Source organism: Xenopus laevis, chromosome 1L (genome assembly GCF_017654675.1).
Source record: "Xenopus laevis strain J_2021 chromosome 1L, Xenopus_laevis_v10.1, whole genome shotgun sequence".
In the NCBI taxonomy this organism is placed as follows: Eukaryota; Metazoa; Chordata; class Amphibia; order Anura; family Pipidae; genus Xenopus; species Xenopus laevis.
In genome coordinates, this window is record NC_054371.1 from 9,857,483 (window position 1) to 9,876,105 (window position 18,623).

Below are 18,623 nucleotides of genomic sequence, written 5' to 3' on the forward strand. Positions count from 1 at the left end.
AATGGGAAGGTAACCAGATAACAGCTCCATAACACAAGATAACAGCTGCCTGGTAGATCTAAGAACAACACTCAATAGTAAAATCCAGGTCCCACTGAGACACATTCAGTTACATTGAGTAGGAGAAACAACAGCCTGCCAGAAAGCAGTTCCATCCTAAAGTGCTGGCTCTTTCTGAAATCACATGACCAGGCAAAATGAGCTGAGATGCACCTACACACCAATATTACAACTAAATACACTTGTTGGCTCAGGAATGACATTTTATATTGTACAATATTTTGAATTATTTGCAGTTTAATTCAGAAATAAAAACGACATCATAAAAATCATGACAGAATCCCTTTAATGATTACTAGGAAATACTGGTAAAGATGCTTATTTTTACTTGGGGCAATTATATTTACTTGGGGTACATGTTGGGTGTTGGTCAGGCAGCTAGAATTAGACTTTATCCAGTAAATAAGATCCTCCAAAAGCCTGACGGATATCCCTAATAAAGCAACGTAGGGAGGCATAAATGAAGGAGAAAGATAGTCTCCATCTGGCTGTGTCATGTCAGCATGAGCCCCTTTATTCTGGCACCTTGGGGTGGGGGGCTGAGAGATTACTGGAAGAGTTCTATGGAAAATAGCAGGGGGTGATTTCCAGATTTTCAACATTTCGCCATGTGCCAAAAAGCAAGCCAGCAATCTGCCGAACAGAAATCTACCCATCAGCATTTAATGTTCATGTTTCCAGCATTAAACAATATGAATTGAAAGGGAAAATAATCTTCCCAGGCTGCCGGGGGGGGGGGGGGGTAATTGGGATAATTGGTGATTGGGATAAGGACACTGATCTGCTGAGAGAACCGATTCCATTCCCTAAGCTGCTAGTGATACAAATCACAGGCAATATCTGGAATAACTGCAGCGATGGGCCATTGCTTTTATTCACAAAAAACACAGAACTGAAATGCCCAAAATCACCCCCATAGTCCCCCCTTTAGCTGCCAAGGGGAGTCACGTGAATGGCTGAACAATGCTGCTTGTATGGGGCTGCCAGCAACGGGGGCATTCAGCCATTGTCACAGCGCTGGGGGCACTGCCGGGGGGAACTGGAAGAGTAAAGACTTCAGAACCCTGACAAACACATGAACTAGAAGAATCGTCTGACTATAACGCAGGCAAAGTCATGTGTCACTCTACAAGCCTGAAACGCCACCCCGGGACACTCTGGGGAAACGCCACCCCGGGACACTCTGGGGAAACGCCACCCCGGGACACTCTGGGGAAACGCCACCCCGGGACACTCTGGGGAAACGCCACCCCGGGACACTCTGGGGAAACGCCACCCCGGGACACTCTGGGGAAACGCACCCCCGGAAACGCAGCCCGGGACACTCTGGGAAACGCACCCCCGGAAACGCACCCCGGGACACTCTGGGAAACGCACTCTGGGAAACGCACCCCCGGGACACTCTGGGAAACGCACCCCCGGGACACTCTGGGAAACGCACCCCCGGGACACTCTGGGAAACGCATCCCCGGAAACGCACCCCGGGACACACTTGGAAACGCACCCCGGGGAAAACATTTTTTACTTCCTTATTTTGTGACAAAAAGTCACTTAATTTCCCTCCCTGAAACTATTTTGCATATGCAAATTAGGATTCGGATCGGCCCTGAAGAAAGATTCGGACGAATCCGATTGAATCCTGGCTGAATCCCGAACCGGATTCGGTGCAACCATACCCAGAATATCACTCTCAAGTTTACATCATTCAAAAAGTTAATTCAAAGGCAAACTAAACTAATAGTGATCTTGCACATTGCAATTCTGAGCACTTTGATTCTAGCAGTTTTACACGACCGATATCTGGCTTTAGCCTGAGAGCACATGGCAGTAGGGGAACCAAATATGTGGGTGCTACACACACCCGTTAGACCATTAGGCTGGCATGGATGGTTACACTGGGAAAAAAAAGCAATGAAATTTGGAAGAAACAGAGGGAGTTACAGAACACAGACCTTCCTGTTTAGTTCCAGGTTCAGCTAAAAGCAAATATAACAAGGTATTGAATGATAAACTCCTCTCACAACTGCTGGCTTATCAACAAAAGGAAATCATTTTTTAAAAATTTGATTACTTGATTATAATAGAACCTATGATTACGTAAATCGGAGCTTTCAGAATAATGGGTTTCCAGATAATGGGTCCCATACCTGTACTAAACCAGAAGCTATTATTCCCCGCAGTGTACAGCTCCTAAACCTGTATATACTGTGCCCCAATACAGCCGTTCCATGCCTTGTCTGACCTCTCCCAGATGTTCTGTAAGAAATACTCACACCTTCTTATGTGTAACACACATTTCTTAATAATTACACTCTATTTACACAGTTACCTAGGCACCAAGCGATTGTATTTGTATCATTCACCTCAGGTCAGTTTCCCTGAGATTTCTCTAAGCAGATATTACACTGGGACAGAATGTTCTGTTATACAGATAGCTAGAATCTCAGCTGCCATAAAGCAGGACAGGACTGCTGCTTACAATGGGGATCAGATAGGATCTGTGCAGCCACTGGGACAGAATGCTCTGTTATACAGATAGCTAGAATCTCAGCTGCCATAAAGCAGGACAGGACTGCTGCTTACAATGGGGATCAGATAGGATCTGTGCAGCCACTGGGACAGAATGGTCTGTTATACAGATAGCTAGAATCTCAGCTGCCATAAAGCAGGACAGGACTGCTGCTTACAATGGGGATCAGATAGGATCTGTGCAGCCACTGGGACAGAATGTTCTGTTATACAGATAGCTAGAATCTCAGCTGCCATAAAGCAGGACAGGACTGCTGCTTACAATGGGGATCAGATAGGATCTGTGCAGCCACAGGGACAGAATGTTCTGTTATACAGATAGCTAGAATCTCAGCTGCCATAAAGCAGGGCAGGACTGCTGCTTACAATGGGGATCAGATAGGATCTGTGCAGCCACTGGGACAGAATGTTCTGTTATACAGATAGCTAGAATCTCAGCTGCCATAAAGCAGGACAGGACTGCTGCTTACAATGGGGATCAGATAGGATCTGTGCAGCCACTGGGACAGAATGTTCTGTTATACAGATAGCTAGAATCTCAGCTGCCATAAAGCAGGACAGGACTGCTGCTTACAATGGGGATCAGATAGGATCTGTGCAGCCACTGGGACAGAATGTTCTGTTATACAGATAGCTAGAATCTCAGCTGCCATAAAGCAGGACAGGACTGTTGCTTACAATGGGGATCAGATAGGATCTGTGCAGCCACTGGGACAGAATGTTCTGTTATACAGATAGCTAGAATCTCAGCTGCCATAAAGCAGGACAGGACTGCTGCTTACAATGGGGATCAGATAGGATCTGTGCAGCCACTGGGACAGAATGTTCTGTTATACAGATAGCTAGAATCTCAGCTGCCATAAAGCAGGGCAGGACTGCTGCTTACAATGGGGATCAGATAGGATCTGTGCAGCCACTGGGACAGAATGTTCTGTTATACAGATAGCTAGAATCTTATAAAAACAAGTGGGGAGACAAGCCGTCCACTATTCCCAACAGTCCCTCAATATATTACTGTCTGTATCTAGAAACCCATGAGTGTAACACTGACTGCACCAAAACTACATGAAAAAATTTATCAAAAAGACTGACTGTATCACTCCCTGTACCCTGCAGCCGCTCAGTATATCACTCCTTATTCCCTACAGTCCCTCAGTGTATCACTCCTTATACCCTACAGTCCCTCAGTATCACTCCCTGTACCCTCCAGCCCCTCAGTGTATAACTCCCCGTACCCTGCAGCCCCTCAGTGTATGACTCCCCGTACCCTTCAGTCCCTCAGTGTATAACTCCCTGTACCCTCCAGCCCCTCAGTATCACTCCCTGTACCCTAAAGCCCCCCAGTGTATCACTCCCTGTACCCTCCAGCCCCTCAGTGTATAACTCCCTGTACCCTGTAGCCCCTCAGTGTATGACTCCCTGTACCCTGTAGCCCCTCAGTGTATGACTCCCTGTACCCTTCAGTCCCTCAGTGTATAACTCCCTGTACCCTCAAGCCCCTCAGTATCACTCCCTGTACCCTCCAGCCCCTCAGTGTATCACTCCGTGTACCCTACAGTCCCTCAGTATCACTCCGTGTACCCTACAGTCCCTCAGTGTATCACTCCCTGTACCCTACAGTCCCTCAGTATCACTCCGTGTACCCTACAGTCCCTCAGTGTATCACTCCCTGTACCCTCCAGCCCCTCAGTGTATCACTCCGTGTACCCTCCAGCCCCTCAGTGTATCACTCCCTGTACCCTACAGTCCCTCAGTATCACTCCGTGTAGCCTACAGTCCCTCGGTATCACTCCCTGTACCCTACAGTCCCTCGGTATCACTCCCTGTACCCTACAGTCCCTCGGTATCACTCCCTGTACCCTACAGTCCCTCGGTATCACTCCCTGTACCCTACAGTCCCTCGGTATCACTCCCTGTACCCTACAGTCCCTCAGTATCACTCCCTGTACCCTACAGTCCCTCAGTATCACTCCCTGTACCCTACAGTCCCTCAGTATCACTCCCTGTACCCTACAGTCCCTCAGTATCACTCCCTGTACCCTACAGTCCCTCAGTATCACTCCCTGTACCCTACAGTCCCTCAGTATCACTCCCTGTACCCTACAGTCCCTCAGTATAACTCCCTGTACCCTACAGCCCCTCAGTATCACTCCCTGTACCCTCCAGTCCCTCAGTATCACTCCCTGTACCCTACAGTCCCTCAGTATCACTCCCTGTACCCTCCAGTCCCTCAGTATCACTCCGTGTACCCTACAGTCCCTCAGTATCACTCCGTGTACCCTCCAGCCCCTCAGTATCACTCCCTGTACCCTACAGTCCCTCAGTATCACTCCCTGTACCCTCCAGTCCCTCAGTATCACTCCCTGTACCCTACAGTCCCTCAGTATCACTCCCTGTACCCTACAGCCCCTCAGTATCACTCCCTGTACCCTACAGCCCCTCAGTATCACTCCCTGTACCCTCCAGTCCCTCAGTATCACTCCCTGTACCCTGCATCAGCAGCAAGTGATTATATTGCTGCCTTTACACATGAGCCTGTAGGAGCTGCTGTATTTGTATAACTGACAAGCACAGTATCTTCTTTTACATCCCGCACTGTAACAACGCAAAGATTTTTCCCGCGTTGATTCCGCCCATATGCAGTTGCCACGCCCACGCTACAAGCGTATCCAATCTACGCTGTCCTGCGGGCAACTCACTCCCGCCTCATTTAAGAATGACAGCCACTTAAACCAATGAGGAATAGAAGAAGGCGACGCGGGGGCGGGGCCGCCTGTCAGAACACGCTGGTTGCGCAAAGGGGGATCGGGGTACCGGGGGTCAGGTGGTGCGGGTCCCGGAGTACTCTACACTCACCTGTTCGAAGCGGGACTTCCCGAGTATAAAAGGTGGGTAGGCCGGGTCGGCCGCCATGTCCAGCATATGTGCGGCTGGTGCTCCCGTGAGTCTGTGCGCGCACCCCTGTGAGATGAAGAGAGAGAAGGGGAGTCAATCAGTCAGGGCCCGCCGCGGGGGGTGCCGGGAACTCTCCGCATAATCCCTCAGCCGCTTCTGTCTCCTACTGATTGAGTAGGGGCCGCTACATTGATTCCTGAGGCAGTTGCGTGTGACGTCAGACGCTGAACCGGGTCATGACGGGAGTTGTAGTCCAGGCAGCTGGTGGGCTGTAGGCGAATTCTCGGCGCTATGGGATGTAACTGGCAGGAATGCAGGGTTGCCAGGTTTGGGTAATGGCGTTTTGTTTACTCATTTGCCAAGTTGAATGTAAGAGTACAATACCCAGCATGCAGTGGGAGTGAGCAGAGGTTGGGCCCTGTCACTCTAAAGCATTCTCACCATTCTACTGACTCACACAATCATCTGGCAGCTACAAGGTTAAACTGTTTTACTGATATTTATTGTAATTCTATTAGGCCTTATGGGCCCCCTATACCTCCTGGGACCCCTCTGTCTCACGTGGCTTCATGGAAACATTTGAAATAGACAAGTCTTCATATTTTATAGACTTTTATTTCACTCACATATTGTGCTAGTCTTGGGCTACTTCAACTGCCTCTTGGCTAGTGTTGGGCTGGGTCTGTAGCCCACTTTGGCTGCTTCTGAAAACTACACCTGGTAACCCTGCCGGAATGAAAGTTGTACAGCAGGGGATCATGGGAAGTGTATATAGCAGGGAGCAGCGCCTCCTTCTGGGTAATTATGTTAATTTAAAGGGGTTGTTCACCTTTAAATGAACTGTTAGTATGATGTAGAGAGGGATATTCTGAGATAATTTGCAATTGGTTTTCATTTTTTATTATTTGTTGTTTTTGTTATTTAGCTTTTTATTCAACAGCTCTCCAGTTTGTAATTTCAGCCATCTGGTTGCTAGGGAACAAATCACCTTAGCAACCTTTCATTAATTTGAATTAGAGACTGGAATATGAATAGGAGAGGCCTGAATAGAAAGATGAGTGATTAATGTGTAGCCCTACAGAGCATTTGTTTTTAGATGGGGTCAGTGACCCCCGTTTGAAAGCTGGAAAGAATCAGAAGAACATGGTTAAAAAACCAAAAACTATAAAAAGAAAAAAATTGAGTCCAATTGAAAAGTTGCTTAGAATTAGCCATTTTATAACATACTTTAAGTTAAATGAAAGGTGAACCACCCCTTTAAAGTGATTGTTTGCCTTTAAAGGAACTATTAGTATGATGTAGAGAGGGATATTCTGAGACAATTTGTAATTGGTTTTCATTTTTTATTATTTGTGGTTTTTGAGTTATTTAGCTTTTTATTCAGCAGTTTGTAATTTCAGCAGTCTGGTTGCCGGGGTCCAAATTCCCCTAGCAACCATGCATTGCTTTGAATAAGAGACTGGAATATGAATAGGAGAGGCCTGAATAGAAAGGAGTAATAAAAAGTAACAATAACAATACATTTGTAGCCTTACAGAGCATTTGTTTTTTAGATGGGGTCAGTGACCCCCATGTGAAAGCTGGAAATAGTCAGAAGAACAAGGCCAATATGTCAAAAACAAACAAAAAAAAAACAAGTTTGGTTTTTTTTCAGTGGGTTTTTCGATGGAAAACTGGATTAATTCGCCGCCAATTCCAGTTTTTTGCAAAAACTAAATTGTTCAGTTTTCACCCCGAACTCACTCCGATTTCAGTTTTTACATTTGAGTTTTTTCATAAATGAGAAAACATTCAAGTTCATGTGATTTATAAAAACAACCTCAGAAAGCTCATGAACTCGACGTTTGATAAATAAACCCCCTGACGTCGACATGATTTTCCAGTAGCCTTAAAGGGGCTGTTCAGATTATTCCCCAGAAATAGTGACTTTTTCAATTACCTTACATTTATTTTTAAATTTATTTTTACTATTTTTCAAATATCTTAATTTAAGTGTCAGTCTGGCAGCTCAGTAATTCAGGTGCAGATTCTGTTACAATTTTACATTTAGTTGATCCATTTCTCAGCAGCATCTCTGGAGTATCAGCAACTATTGTATCAAGTCTAACAGCTGCCTGTAATGAAACTCAGGGATTCTGCTCAGCAGTTTTCAGGGTCGGCGACCCCCTCTTTCCAGAGCTGCTTTAAAAAGGTGAAAAAATCGAGTAACACTTCAGGTTCTAGAAGAACAGTGACACAGAAAATAAAAAGTAATTTGAAAAAGTCTTTATTTCTGGATCTAAAACCAACTGTTGGAAGGTGAACAGCCCCTTTAAGCGATGGAGATCCAAATTACAGTAAGATCCGTTATCCAGAAAACCCCAGGTTTTGCGCATTCTATATAACATTCAGGGCCGGAACTAGGGGTAGGCAGAAGAGGCACTTGCCTAGAGCACAATGAAAGGGGGGCGCTGGTACCTGTCTTCTGGCGACTCCTAGTCCATGTTCTCTGCTCTCCCCCTCCCCTCAGGCTCTCTCTCCTGCCTTTCCAATCCAGTGAGTTGTACATGTGTATGCACATTGTGTTCAGACTGCACACGGAGGAGAGGGTGGTGGCCGGCCGAGTCACTTAGGGCACCCAGTCGGCTTGGCCCAGCACTGATTACAGGTCCCATACTTGTACTACATGCTCCTTGCTTGCTCTCTTACCCATGGTACAACAGGTACTAGGTTTATAGGCTGTTCTCTTTCCCATGGTACAACAGGTACCTCCCCTGAGTAAATCACATACACATAAATGCCTGTACTGGGTTTATGGGCTGTTCTTTTTCCCATGTACAACAGGTACCTCCCCCTGAGTAAATCACACACACACAAACTTACCCAGGTATTGGGTTTATGGGCTGTTCTCTTTCCCATGGTACAACAGGAACCTCCCCCCTTAGTAAATCACACACACAAATGTATCCAGGTACTGGGTTTATGCGCTGATCTCTTCACAAATGTATCCAGGTACTGGGTTTATGGGCTGATCTCTTTCCCATGGTACAACAGGTACCTCCCCCTGAGTAAATCACATATACAAACGTACCCAGGTACTGGGTCTATGGGCTGTTTTCTTTCGTATGGTACAACCGGTACCTCCCCTGAGTAATTCACACAAACGTACCCAGGTACTAGGTTTATGGGCTGTTCTCTTTCCCATGGTACAACAGGTACCTCCCCCCGAGTAAATCACACACACAAATGTACCGGGTTTATAGGCTGTTCTCTTTCCCATGGTACAACAGGTACCTCCCACTGAGTAAATCACACTCACAAACGTACCCAGGTACTGGGTTTATAGGCTGTTCTCTTTCCCATGGTACAACAGGTACCTCCCCCGAGTAAATCACACACATAAATGTACCCCTGTACTGGGTTTATAGGCTGTTCTCTTTCCCATGGTTCAACAGGTACCTCCCCCGAGTAAATCACACACACATAAATGTACCCCTGTACTGGGTTTATAGGCTGTTCTCTTTCCCATGGTACAACAGGTACCTCCCCCTGAGTAAATCACACACACAAACAAACCCAGGTACTGGGTTTATAGGCTGTTCTCTTTCCCATGGTACAACAGGTACCTCCCCCGAGTAAACTACACACACAAATGTACCCATGTACTGGGTTTAAGGGCTGTTCTCTTTCCCATGGTCTAAGGAGCATGTACTACATGCTCCTTGGTTGCTCTCTTTCCCATGGTACAACAGGAACCTACCGCTGAGTAAATCACACACACAAACGTAACTAGATACTGGGTTTATGGGCTGTTCTCTTTCCCATGGTCTAGCACAGTGCTGTCCAACTTCTGTGGTACCGAGGGCCAAAATTTTACTGGCCTATGTGGTGGAGGGCCGCTAATAGAAGTCAGTGTTGGCCACTCCCCCTTTTAAACCACACCCACTGTAAACCACACCCATTTTACCACAAGATCATATCCACATTAACGGTGGAAGCACACCAAAAAACCAAATGGTTGGTGCTCACTGCAGGGAAATCCCTCTTGAATGGCACACACACCCGGCAGCACTGGGCAAGCAGAGAATGGCACACACAAGCAGCAATGGGCAAGCAGACAATGGCACACACAAACAGCAATGGGCAAGCAGAGAATGGCACACACAAGCAGCACTGAGTAAGCAGAGAATGGCACATACGAGCAGCACTGGGCAAGCAGAGAATGGCACACACAAGCAGCACTGAGTAAGCAGAGAATGGCACATACGAGCAGCACTGGGCAAGCAGAGAATGGCACACACGAGCAGCACTGAGTAAGCAGAGAATGGCACACACAAGCAGCACTGAGTAAGCAGAGAATGGCACACACAAGCAGCACTGAGCAAGCAGAGAATGGCACACACGAGCAGCACTGGGCAAGCAGAGAATGGCACACACGAGCAGCAATGGGCAAACAGAGAATGGCACACACGAGCAGCACTGGGCAAGCAGAGAATGGCACACACGAGCAGCACTGGGCAAGCAGAGAATGGCACACACAAGCAGCACTGGGCAAGCAGAGAATGGCACACACAAGCAGCACTGGGCAAGCAGAGAATGGCACACACAAGCAGCACTGGGCAAGCAGAGAATGGCACATACGAGCAGCACTGGGCAAGCAGAGAATGGCACACACGAGCAGCACTGGGCAAGCAGAGAATGGCACACACAAGCAGCACTGGGCAAGCAGAGAATGGCACACACAAGCAGCACTGGGCAAGCAGAGAATGGCACACACAAGCAGCACTGGGCAAGCAGAGAATGGCACACACAAGCAGCACTGGGCTAGCAGAGAATGGCACACACAAGCAGCACTGAGTAAGCAGAGAATGGCACACACAAGCAGCACTGGGCAAGCAGAGAATGGCACACACAAGCAGCACTGGGCAAGCAGAGAATGGCACACACAAGCAGCACTGGGCAAGCAGAGAATGGCACATACGAGCAGCACTGGGCAAGCAGAGAATGGCACACACAGGGAGGGAAGACAGAACAGAGCAGGAGACAGGGAAAGCTCTAATATGTACTACATACAGTGACACAGAGCTGGGGCCCCATTAGCATTTTTTATAAAGTGTGAACAGGTGAACAATGTGGCAGTTTCAGTCTGGGTCTCAGGTAGAACAGTACAGGGGCTTTAGGGTATAAACAATAGAGGTGTCACAAGTGTGAACAATACAGGGGGATCACAGGTGTGAACAATACAGGGTATTACAGTCTGAATTTGAGGTTTAAACAATGCAGGGGCCAGTTAATCTCTGTAGTGATACCTATTAAATTTTACATATGGTAAACAGACACAGCATGTGGGGGGCCACAGAAGGGGGGTCGCCAGTTGGACAGCCCTGGTGTAGCAGATTGTGTTGCCAAACTCCAGTTAAATTTGATTGGGATTTCCCAACTCCTTGATCTCAATGTGGAACAAGAGAAGCCATTAGCTGCCAAAGCTCAAGTCTCATTACAGGGGCTGGTTTGTTGGGTCCATGTCGGTCCCCTTTGAGCAGAGACACAGGGAATTGGGGGTGAGTGAGGGCCCCAGGCAGATGTTTATGTTCCCATCAAACAACAACAGGGTCTTTATTAGCCCTGAAATCTCTTCTTCTATCAGTGTCAGTCTTAAAGGAGAAGGGACAGTATTTCCCAGAGATTTCTTGTTATCAGTAGAGTCACAGGCAGCAGCTGCTAATGGGATGAGTGGGGGCTAATACCCCAATTTGCACTTAATGTATTGGGTGAATGTTATTTAAAGGGGGGGGGATGAGAGAACGATTAGCTGATAAGTAGTACAGCTGCTGCAGATTATCAGAAATCCCCCGTATATTTAACTAATCAGCTGTTCTTGTCCATTTCTGCTGGTTTTGCACCAGGGTCAGGGTTCAAAAGTGATTGAAGAGGTAACAATCATCCAGAAATCCCCCCCAAATCCTAAACAAACACTCGGAAGCCTGGCTGCCAACCGCTGGGTAACTTCTTTTTTAATTAACAGACCACTTTCCCACAAACTTTCCCTATAGTTCATATAGAGATCATTCATATAGAGATCATTCATATAGAGATCATTCATATAGGGATCATTCATATAGAGATCATTCATATAGAGATCATTCATATAGTGATCATTCATATAGGGATCATTCATATAGGGATCATTCATATAGGGATCATTCATATAGGGATCATTCATATAGAGATCATTCATATAGGGATCATTCATATAGACATCATTCATATAGACATCATTCATATAGGGATCATTCATATAGGGATCATTCATATAGAGATCATTCATATAGAGATCATTCATATAGGGATCATTCATATAGGGATCATTAATAAAGAGATCATATAGTGATCATTAATAAAGAGATCATTCATATAGAGATCATTCATATAGAGATCATTAATAAAGACATCATTCATATAGTGATCATTAATAAAGAGATCATTCATATAGTGATCATTAATAAAGAGATCATTCATATAGAGATCATTAATAAAGAGATCATTCATATAGAGATCATTCATATAGAGATCATTCATAAAGAGATCATTCATATAGAGATCATTCATATAGGGATCATTAATAAAGAGATCATTCATATAGAAATCATTCATATAGTGATCATTAATAAAGAGATCATTCATATAGAGATCATTAATAAAGAGATCATTCATATAGAGATCATTCATATAGGGATCATTCATATAGGGATTATTCATATAGAGATCATTCATAAAGAGATCATTCATATAGAGATCATTCATATAGAGATCATTCATATAGTGATCATTCATATAGTGATCATTCATATAGAGATCATTCATATAGGGATCATTCATTTAGAGATCATTCATATAGGGATCATTCATAAAGAGATCATTCATATAGTGATCATTCATAAAGAGATCATTCATATAGGGATCATTCATATAGGGATCATTCATATAGGGATCATTCATATAGTGATCATTAATAAAGAGATCATTCATAAAGAGATCATTCATATAGGGATCATTCATATAGAGATCATTCATAAAGAGATCATTCATATAGAGATCATTCATATAGTGATCATTCATATAGAGATCATTCATATAGTGATCATTCATATAGTGATCATTAATAAAGAGATCATTCATATAGAGATCATTAATAAAGAGATCATTCATATAGGGATCATTCATTTAGAGATCATTCATATAGTGATCATTCATATAGAGATCATTCATATAGGGATCATTCATATAGGGATCATTAAAGGAAAACTATACCCCCAAAATGAACACTTAAGCAACAGATAGTTCATATCATATTAAGTGGCATATTAAAGAATCTCACCAAACTGGAATATATATTTAAGTAAATATTGCCCTTTTACATCTCTTGCCTTGAGCCACCATTCCGTGATGGTCTGTGTGCTGCCTCAGAGATCACCTGACCAGAAATACTTCAACTCTAACTGTAACAGGAAGAAGTGTGGAAGCAAAAGACACAACTCTGTCTGTTAATTGGCTCATGTGACCTAACATGTGGTTTGTATGTGTGCACAGTGAATCCTACGATCTCAGGGGGCGGCCCTTATTTTTTAAAATGGCAATTTCCTATTTATGATTACCCAATGGCACATACTACTAGAAAAGTATATTATTATGAAAATGGTTTATTTACATGAAGCAGGGTTTTACATATGAGCTGTTTTATGCAATATCTTTTTATAGAGACCTACATTGTTTGGGGGGTATAGTTTTCCTTTAATAAAGAGATCATTCATATAGTGATCATTAATAAAGAGATCATTCATATAGAGATCATTAATAAAGACATCATTCATATAGTGATCATTAATAAAGACATCATTCATATAGTGATCATTAATAAAGAGATCATTCATATAGAGATCATTAATAAAGAGATCATTCATATAGAGATCATTCATATAGAGATCATTCATATAGGGATCATTCATATAGAGATCATTCATATAGAGATCATTCATATAGAGATCATTCATATAGGGATCATTAATAAAGAGATCATTCATATAGAGATCATTCATATAGTGATCATTCATATAGAGATCATTCATATAGGGATCATTCATATAGGGATCATTCATATAGGGATCATTCATATAGAGATCATTAATAAAGAGATCATTCATATAGAGATCATTCATATAGTGATCATTCATATAGGGATCATTAATAAAGAGATCATTCATATAGAGATCATTCATATAGTGATCATTAATAAAGAGATCATTCATATAGTGATCATTAATAAAGAGATCATTCATATAGAGATCATTAATAAAGAGATCATTCATATAGGGATCATTCATTTAGAGATCATTCATATAGTGATCATTAATAAAGAGATCATTCATATAGAGATCATTAATAAAGAGATCATTCATATAGTGATCATTAATAAAGAGATCATTCATATAGGGATCATTCATAAAGAGATCATTCATATAGGGATCATTCATATAGTGATCATTAATAAAGAGATCATTCATATAGAGATAATTAATAAAGAGATCATTAATAAAGAGATCATTCATATAGAGATCATTAATAAAGAGATCATTCATATAGGGATCATTAATAAAGAGATCATTCATATAGAGAATATTCATATAGAGATCATTCATATAGAGATCATTCATGTAGAGATCATTAATAAAGAGATCATTCATATAGTGATCATTAATAAAGAGATCATTCATATAGAGATCATTAATAAAGAGATCATTCATTTAGAGATCATTCATATAGAGATCATTCATATAGAGATCATTCATATAGGGATCATTCATATAGTGATCATTAATAAAGAGATCATTCATATAGAGATTATTAATAAAGAGATCATTCATATAGAGATCATTAATAAAGAGATCATTCATATAGAGATCATTCATATAGGGATCATTCATATAGAGATCATTCATATAGGGATCATTCATATAGAGATCATTCATATAGGGCTCATTCATATAGGGATCATTCATATAGAGATCATTCATATAGGGATCATTCATATAGAGATCATTCATATAGTGATCATAAATAAAGAGATCATTCATATAGAGATCATTCATATAGAGATCATTAATAAAGAGATCATTCATATAGAGATCATTCATATAGTGATTATTAGTTGTAGTTGAACAAGACAGAACAGTTATTTCCCATAAGTTGGAGCTGGGATTTTGAAGCAGTGGAGTGTGCAGAGTATTTAATTAGATATAACAAACAGGCCGGCCGGTAGATGGCTGAATTTAGAGAGCAGATTATACAAAGGGGTATATTGGGGCGTCCCCCACACCCTCCTCCTTGCCAGCTGCACAGGACCCCCAAAAAGAAGTTGGAATAATCTCACCAGATACACCGTTCCGGAATTTCTCAAGGGCACAGCCGGATTTGAACTCTCAGCAGCCTTAAGCCTGTTTCACGAGTTTCTCTGCAGATGTCCTTTTCACAATGATCCAAGATGGCGCACCGTCTGTTTAAGTGCGTGCGCTCCACAGCGGAACGCAACCTCCGATTTCTTTTCACGATCTCCCGCTGCTTCACCGATTTCACAAACTGGCGGGTCACGAAGAACCAACAACGTGTAACTTTTCACGAGCCTTTAACTGCTTGAGAAAGCCTTAGTGTGGCGAAACGCGTTGCAGTATCCAGGTGGGATCATTCCTTGGCGTGGACTTTCAATTTTTATGCTTTTAATCAAAATCACGAAAAAATCATGAAAAGTTACAAGAACAACGTCCTCCACTGCTCCAAAAATTCCAGCTTTTGGGAAATAACTTTTCTATCTTGTTGAACTACAACTCACAACCATCTTGTTTTTAAATTTGAAGCCTATACCAACACCAAGGAACAGTCAATTGATTTTTCTCCTCAGGAAAAGTGATTTCCCACCTGGATTGTATTTATTACTGATTTTAGAATTATTTATTCATAATTTATTCACTGTGTTTTCTGGCCGGCCTGTGTTTTTGTGATTATATAATCAATTGTACTTTTAATATATTGGTTTTGCAGTCCACCTTCTATTTATTTTTGCAACTTCTCAATTGGTCTTCATTATTTTTTTTATTTTTTTTTTAATAGTTTTTCAATTATTTACCACCTTCTTCTGTCTCTTTCTCGCTTTCAAACGCGGGTCGCTGACCCCATCTGTGTGTCCATTGGCCGTTAAAAGAGTGGTTCACCTTTAAGGTCACTTTTAGTTGGTTATAGAACGGTCAATTCTAAGCAACTTTTCAATTGGTTTTCACTGTTTATTTTTTGTAGTTTTATAGCTATTTGCTTTTCTCTTCTGATTTTTTCCAGCTCTGTAAGGCTAAAACTGTATTGTTATTGCTACTTTTTATTCCTCATCTTTCTATTCAGTCCTCTCCTATTCATATTCCTGTCTTTTATTTATATCAGTGCATGGTTGCTAGGGGAATTTGGACCCTAGCAAACAAACTGCTAAAATTACAAACTGGAGAGCTGCTGAATAAAAAGCTAAATAACTCAAAAACCTTTGTTAATAAAAAATGAAAACCAATAGCAAATTGTCTGAGAATATCACTCTCTACATCATATTAAAAGTTATCGCAAAGGTGAACAACCCCTTTATCATATAGAGGGTATTATTCTGAGAGTTTGCAATTGGTCTTCATTTTTATTATTTTAGTTATTTAGCTTTTTATGCAGCAGCTCTCTAGTTTGTAATTTCAGCCACCCGGTTGCTAGGCTCCAAATTCCCCTAGCAACCATGCATTGATTTGAATAAGAGACTGGAATATGAATAGGAGAGGCCTGAATAGAAAGTAATAAAAAGTAGCAATAACTTTAAAGTTTGTAGCCTTACAGAGCATTTGTTTTTAGATGGGGTCAGTGACCATGTCAGAGCTGGAAAGAGTCAGAAGAAAAATGCAAATAATTTAAAAACTATAAAAAAGAAAAAATGAAGGCCAATAAATAAGTTGCTTAAAATTAGCCATTCTAACAACATTCTACATAGTAAAAGTGAACTTAAAAAGCACAATAGAAATAACAGCCATAGACAGGAGGCTATTCTGTATAAATTACTAGCTAAACCCTATCTTGAATTAATAAATATCCTAATTCAATTTTAGAAAATGTCAATTAAATTAACTGGGGAGGGGGCATAAATTACACTCCCCCCCCCCAATTTACAATGTCAGCAATCTGGTTGCTAGGGACCAAATTCCCCTAACAACCATGCACTGATTTGAATAGGAGACTGCAATATGAATAGGAGAGGCCTGAATAGAAAGAGGAGTAATAAAAAGTAGCAATAACAATACATTTTTAGCCTTACAGAGCAAACAAAAAGATACCTGCCTGTCCAAGAACTTATCAAAAAACCAAGGGTATTAATTAATTAACCCTAACCCCCCAGCAGTGGACTAAAGGGTATGAGGACACACTGTTGGTGCAAGTGGGGGATAACAATGAGACGTTGAGTATCACACAATAATCTCATTAGGGCAGGGGCACACGGGCAGATTCGGGGAGATTTAGTCAACTGGCGACTAATCGCCTCTTTTGTGGGGCGACAATCTCCCCGAACTGCCTTCCCCCCCCCCTGCTATAATGAGAAACGCCAAAGGACTCGCGTCACTTTCTATTTCCGAAGTTTCCCTGTGAGGCAACTTTGCATGACTACGGAAATCGAAGTGCCGCGAGTGCATTGGCGTTTTCTCATTTTAGCTTTATAGGCATTAAGGGATCTACATTTAACCCTTACCTGTAATGCTTGATTATTGGTACAGGAAGAGATCATGTTGGGGTAGGACGGGGGGTGTGAGTAACTACATGACTAACTAACTCCTCTCCTGTAACTAGACTTGGTATTAAGCCACGAGTTTAAACCTGACCAGCTGCACTTCTGATCCATTTTCCCACTGGGACCATAAAATCTGTTCCTACTTTTAGTCCTTTCCCACTAGGGCTTTTATTTCAGATGATCCAATGTCAAATCAAAACAGCAATGTACCTGCGGGGGCTGCTCTTGCTGCAAAATGTTTATGGCTGCCTGCAAGTGGATATACATATATAATATATCCAATAAAGACTGCTATTAGCACTTTAAACCTCCAAGTTCAGCTACAGCCCTTCCCACGGGATCTTTCTGTACAGTCTGTAAGAAAGCTCAGAGAGCAATGTCTTGTTCAACTGTACTTTATACTGACCTATTATAAAACTATATCAGCATAGGTATTCCCTGTACTAAGCACAATTCAGCAGGAACAGCCCCTAAGTTTGCTCATAGTCTGTACAGAGAGATCCCATAAAACTATGGCAGCATAGGTATTCCCTGTACTAAGCACAATTCAGCAGGAACAGTCCCTAAGTTTGCTCATAGTCTGTACAGAGAGATCCCATAAACTATGGCAGCATAGGTATTCCCTGTACTAAGCACAATTCAGCAGGAACAGCCCCTAAGTTTGCTCAGTCTGTACAGAGAGATCCCATAAAACTATGGCAGCATAGGTATTCCCTGTACTAAGCACAATTCAGCAGGAACAGTCCCCTAAGTTTGCTCCTAGTCTGTACAGAGAGATCCCATAAAACTATGGCAGCATAGATATTCCTCTGTACTAAGCACAATTCAGCAGGAACAGTCCCCTAAGTTTGCTCATAGTCTGTACAGAGAGATCCCATAAAACTATGGCAGCATAGGTATTCCCCTGTACTAAGCATAATTCAGCAAGAACAGTCCTCTAAATTTGCTCCTAGTCTGTACAGAGAGATCCCATAAAACTATATCAGCATAGGTATTCCCTGTACTAAGCACAATTCAGCAGGAACAGTCCCCTAAGTTTGCTCATAGTCTGTACAGAGAGATCTCATAAAACTATGGCAGCATAGGTATTCCCCTGTACTAAGCACAATTCAGCAGGAACAGTCCCTAAGTTTGCTCATAGTCTGTACAGAGAGATCCGATAAAACTATGGCAGCATAGGTATTCCCTGTACTAAGCACAATTCAGCAGGAACCGTCCCTAAGTTTGCTCATAGTCTGTACAGAGAGATCCGATAAAACTATGGCAGCATAGGTATTCCCTGTACTAAGCACAATTCAGCAGGAACAGT

At 42.4% G+C, this 18,623-nt stretch overlaps 1 protein-coding gene across 1 annotated transcript in view; it reads right to left on the reverse strand.

Annotated features, from left to right (window-relative positions):
- The window catches only part of sfxn5.L (sideroflexin 5 L homeolog), an 89,943-nt gene extending 84,258 nt beyond the window's left edge, over positions 1 to 5,685 (reverse strand). The window contains 1 exon segment of the mRNA NM_001197285.1: positions 5,446 to 5,685. Within this exon segment, the coding sequence (NP_001184214.1) occupies positions 5,446 to 5,511 (66 nt within the window). The 5' untranslated portion in view covers positions 5,512 to 5,685.
- Positions 5,686 to 18,623: the final 12,938 nt, after the last annotated feature.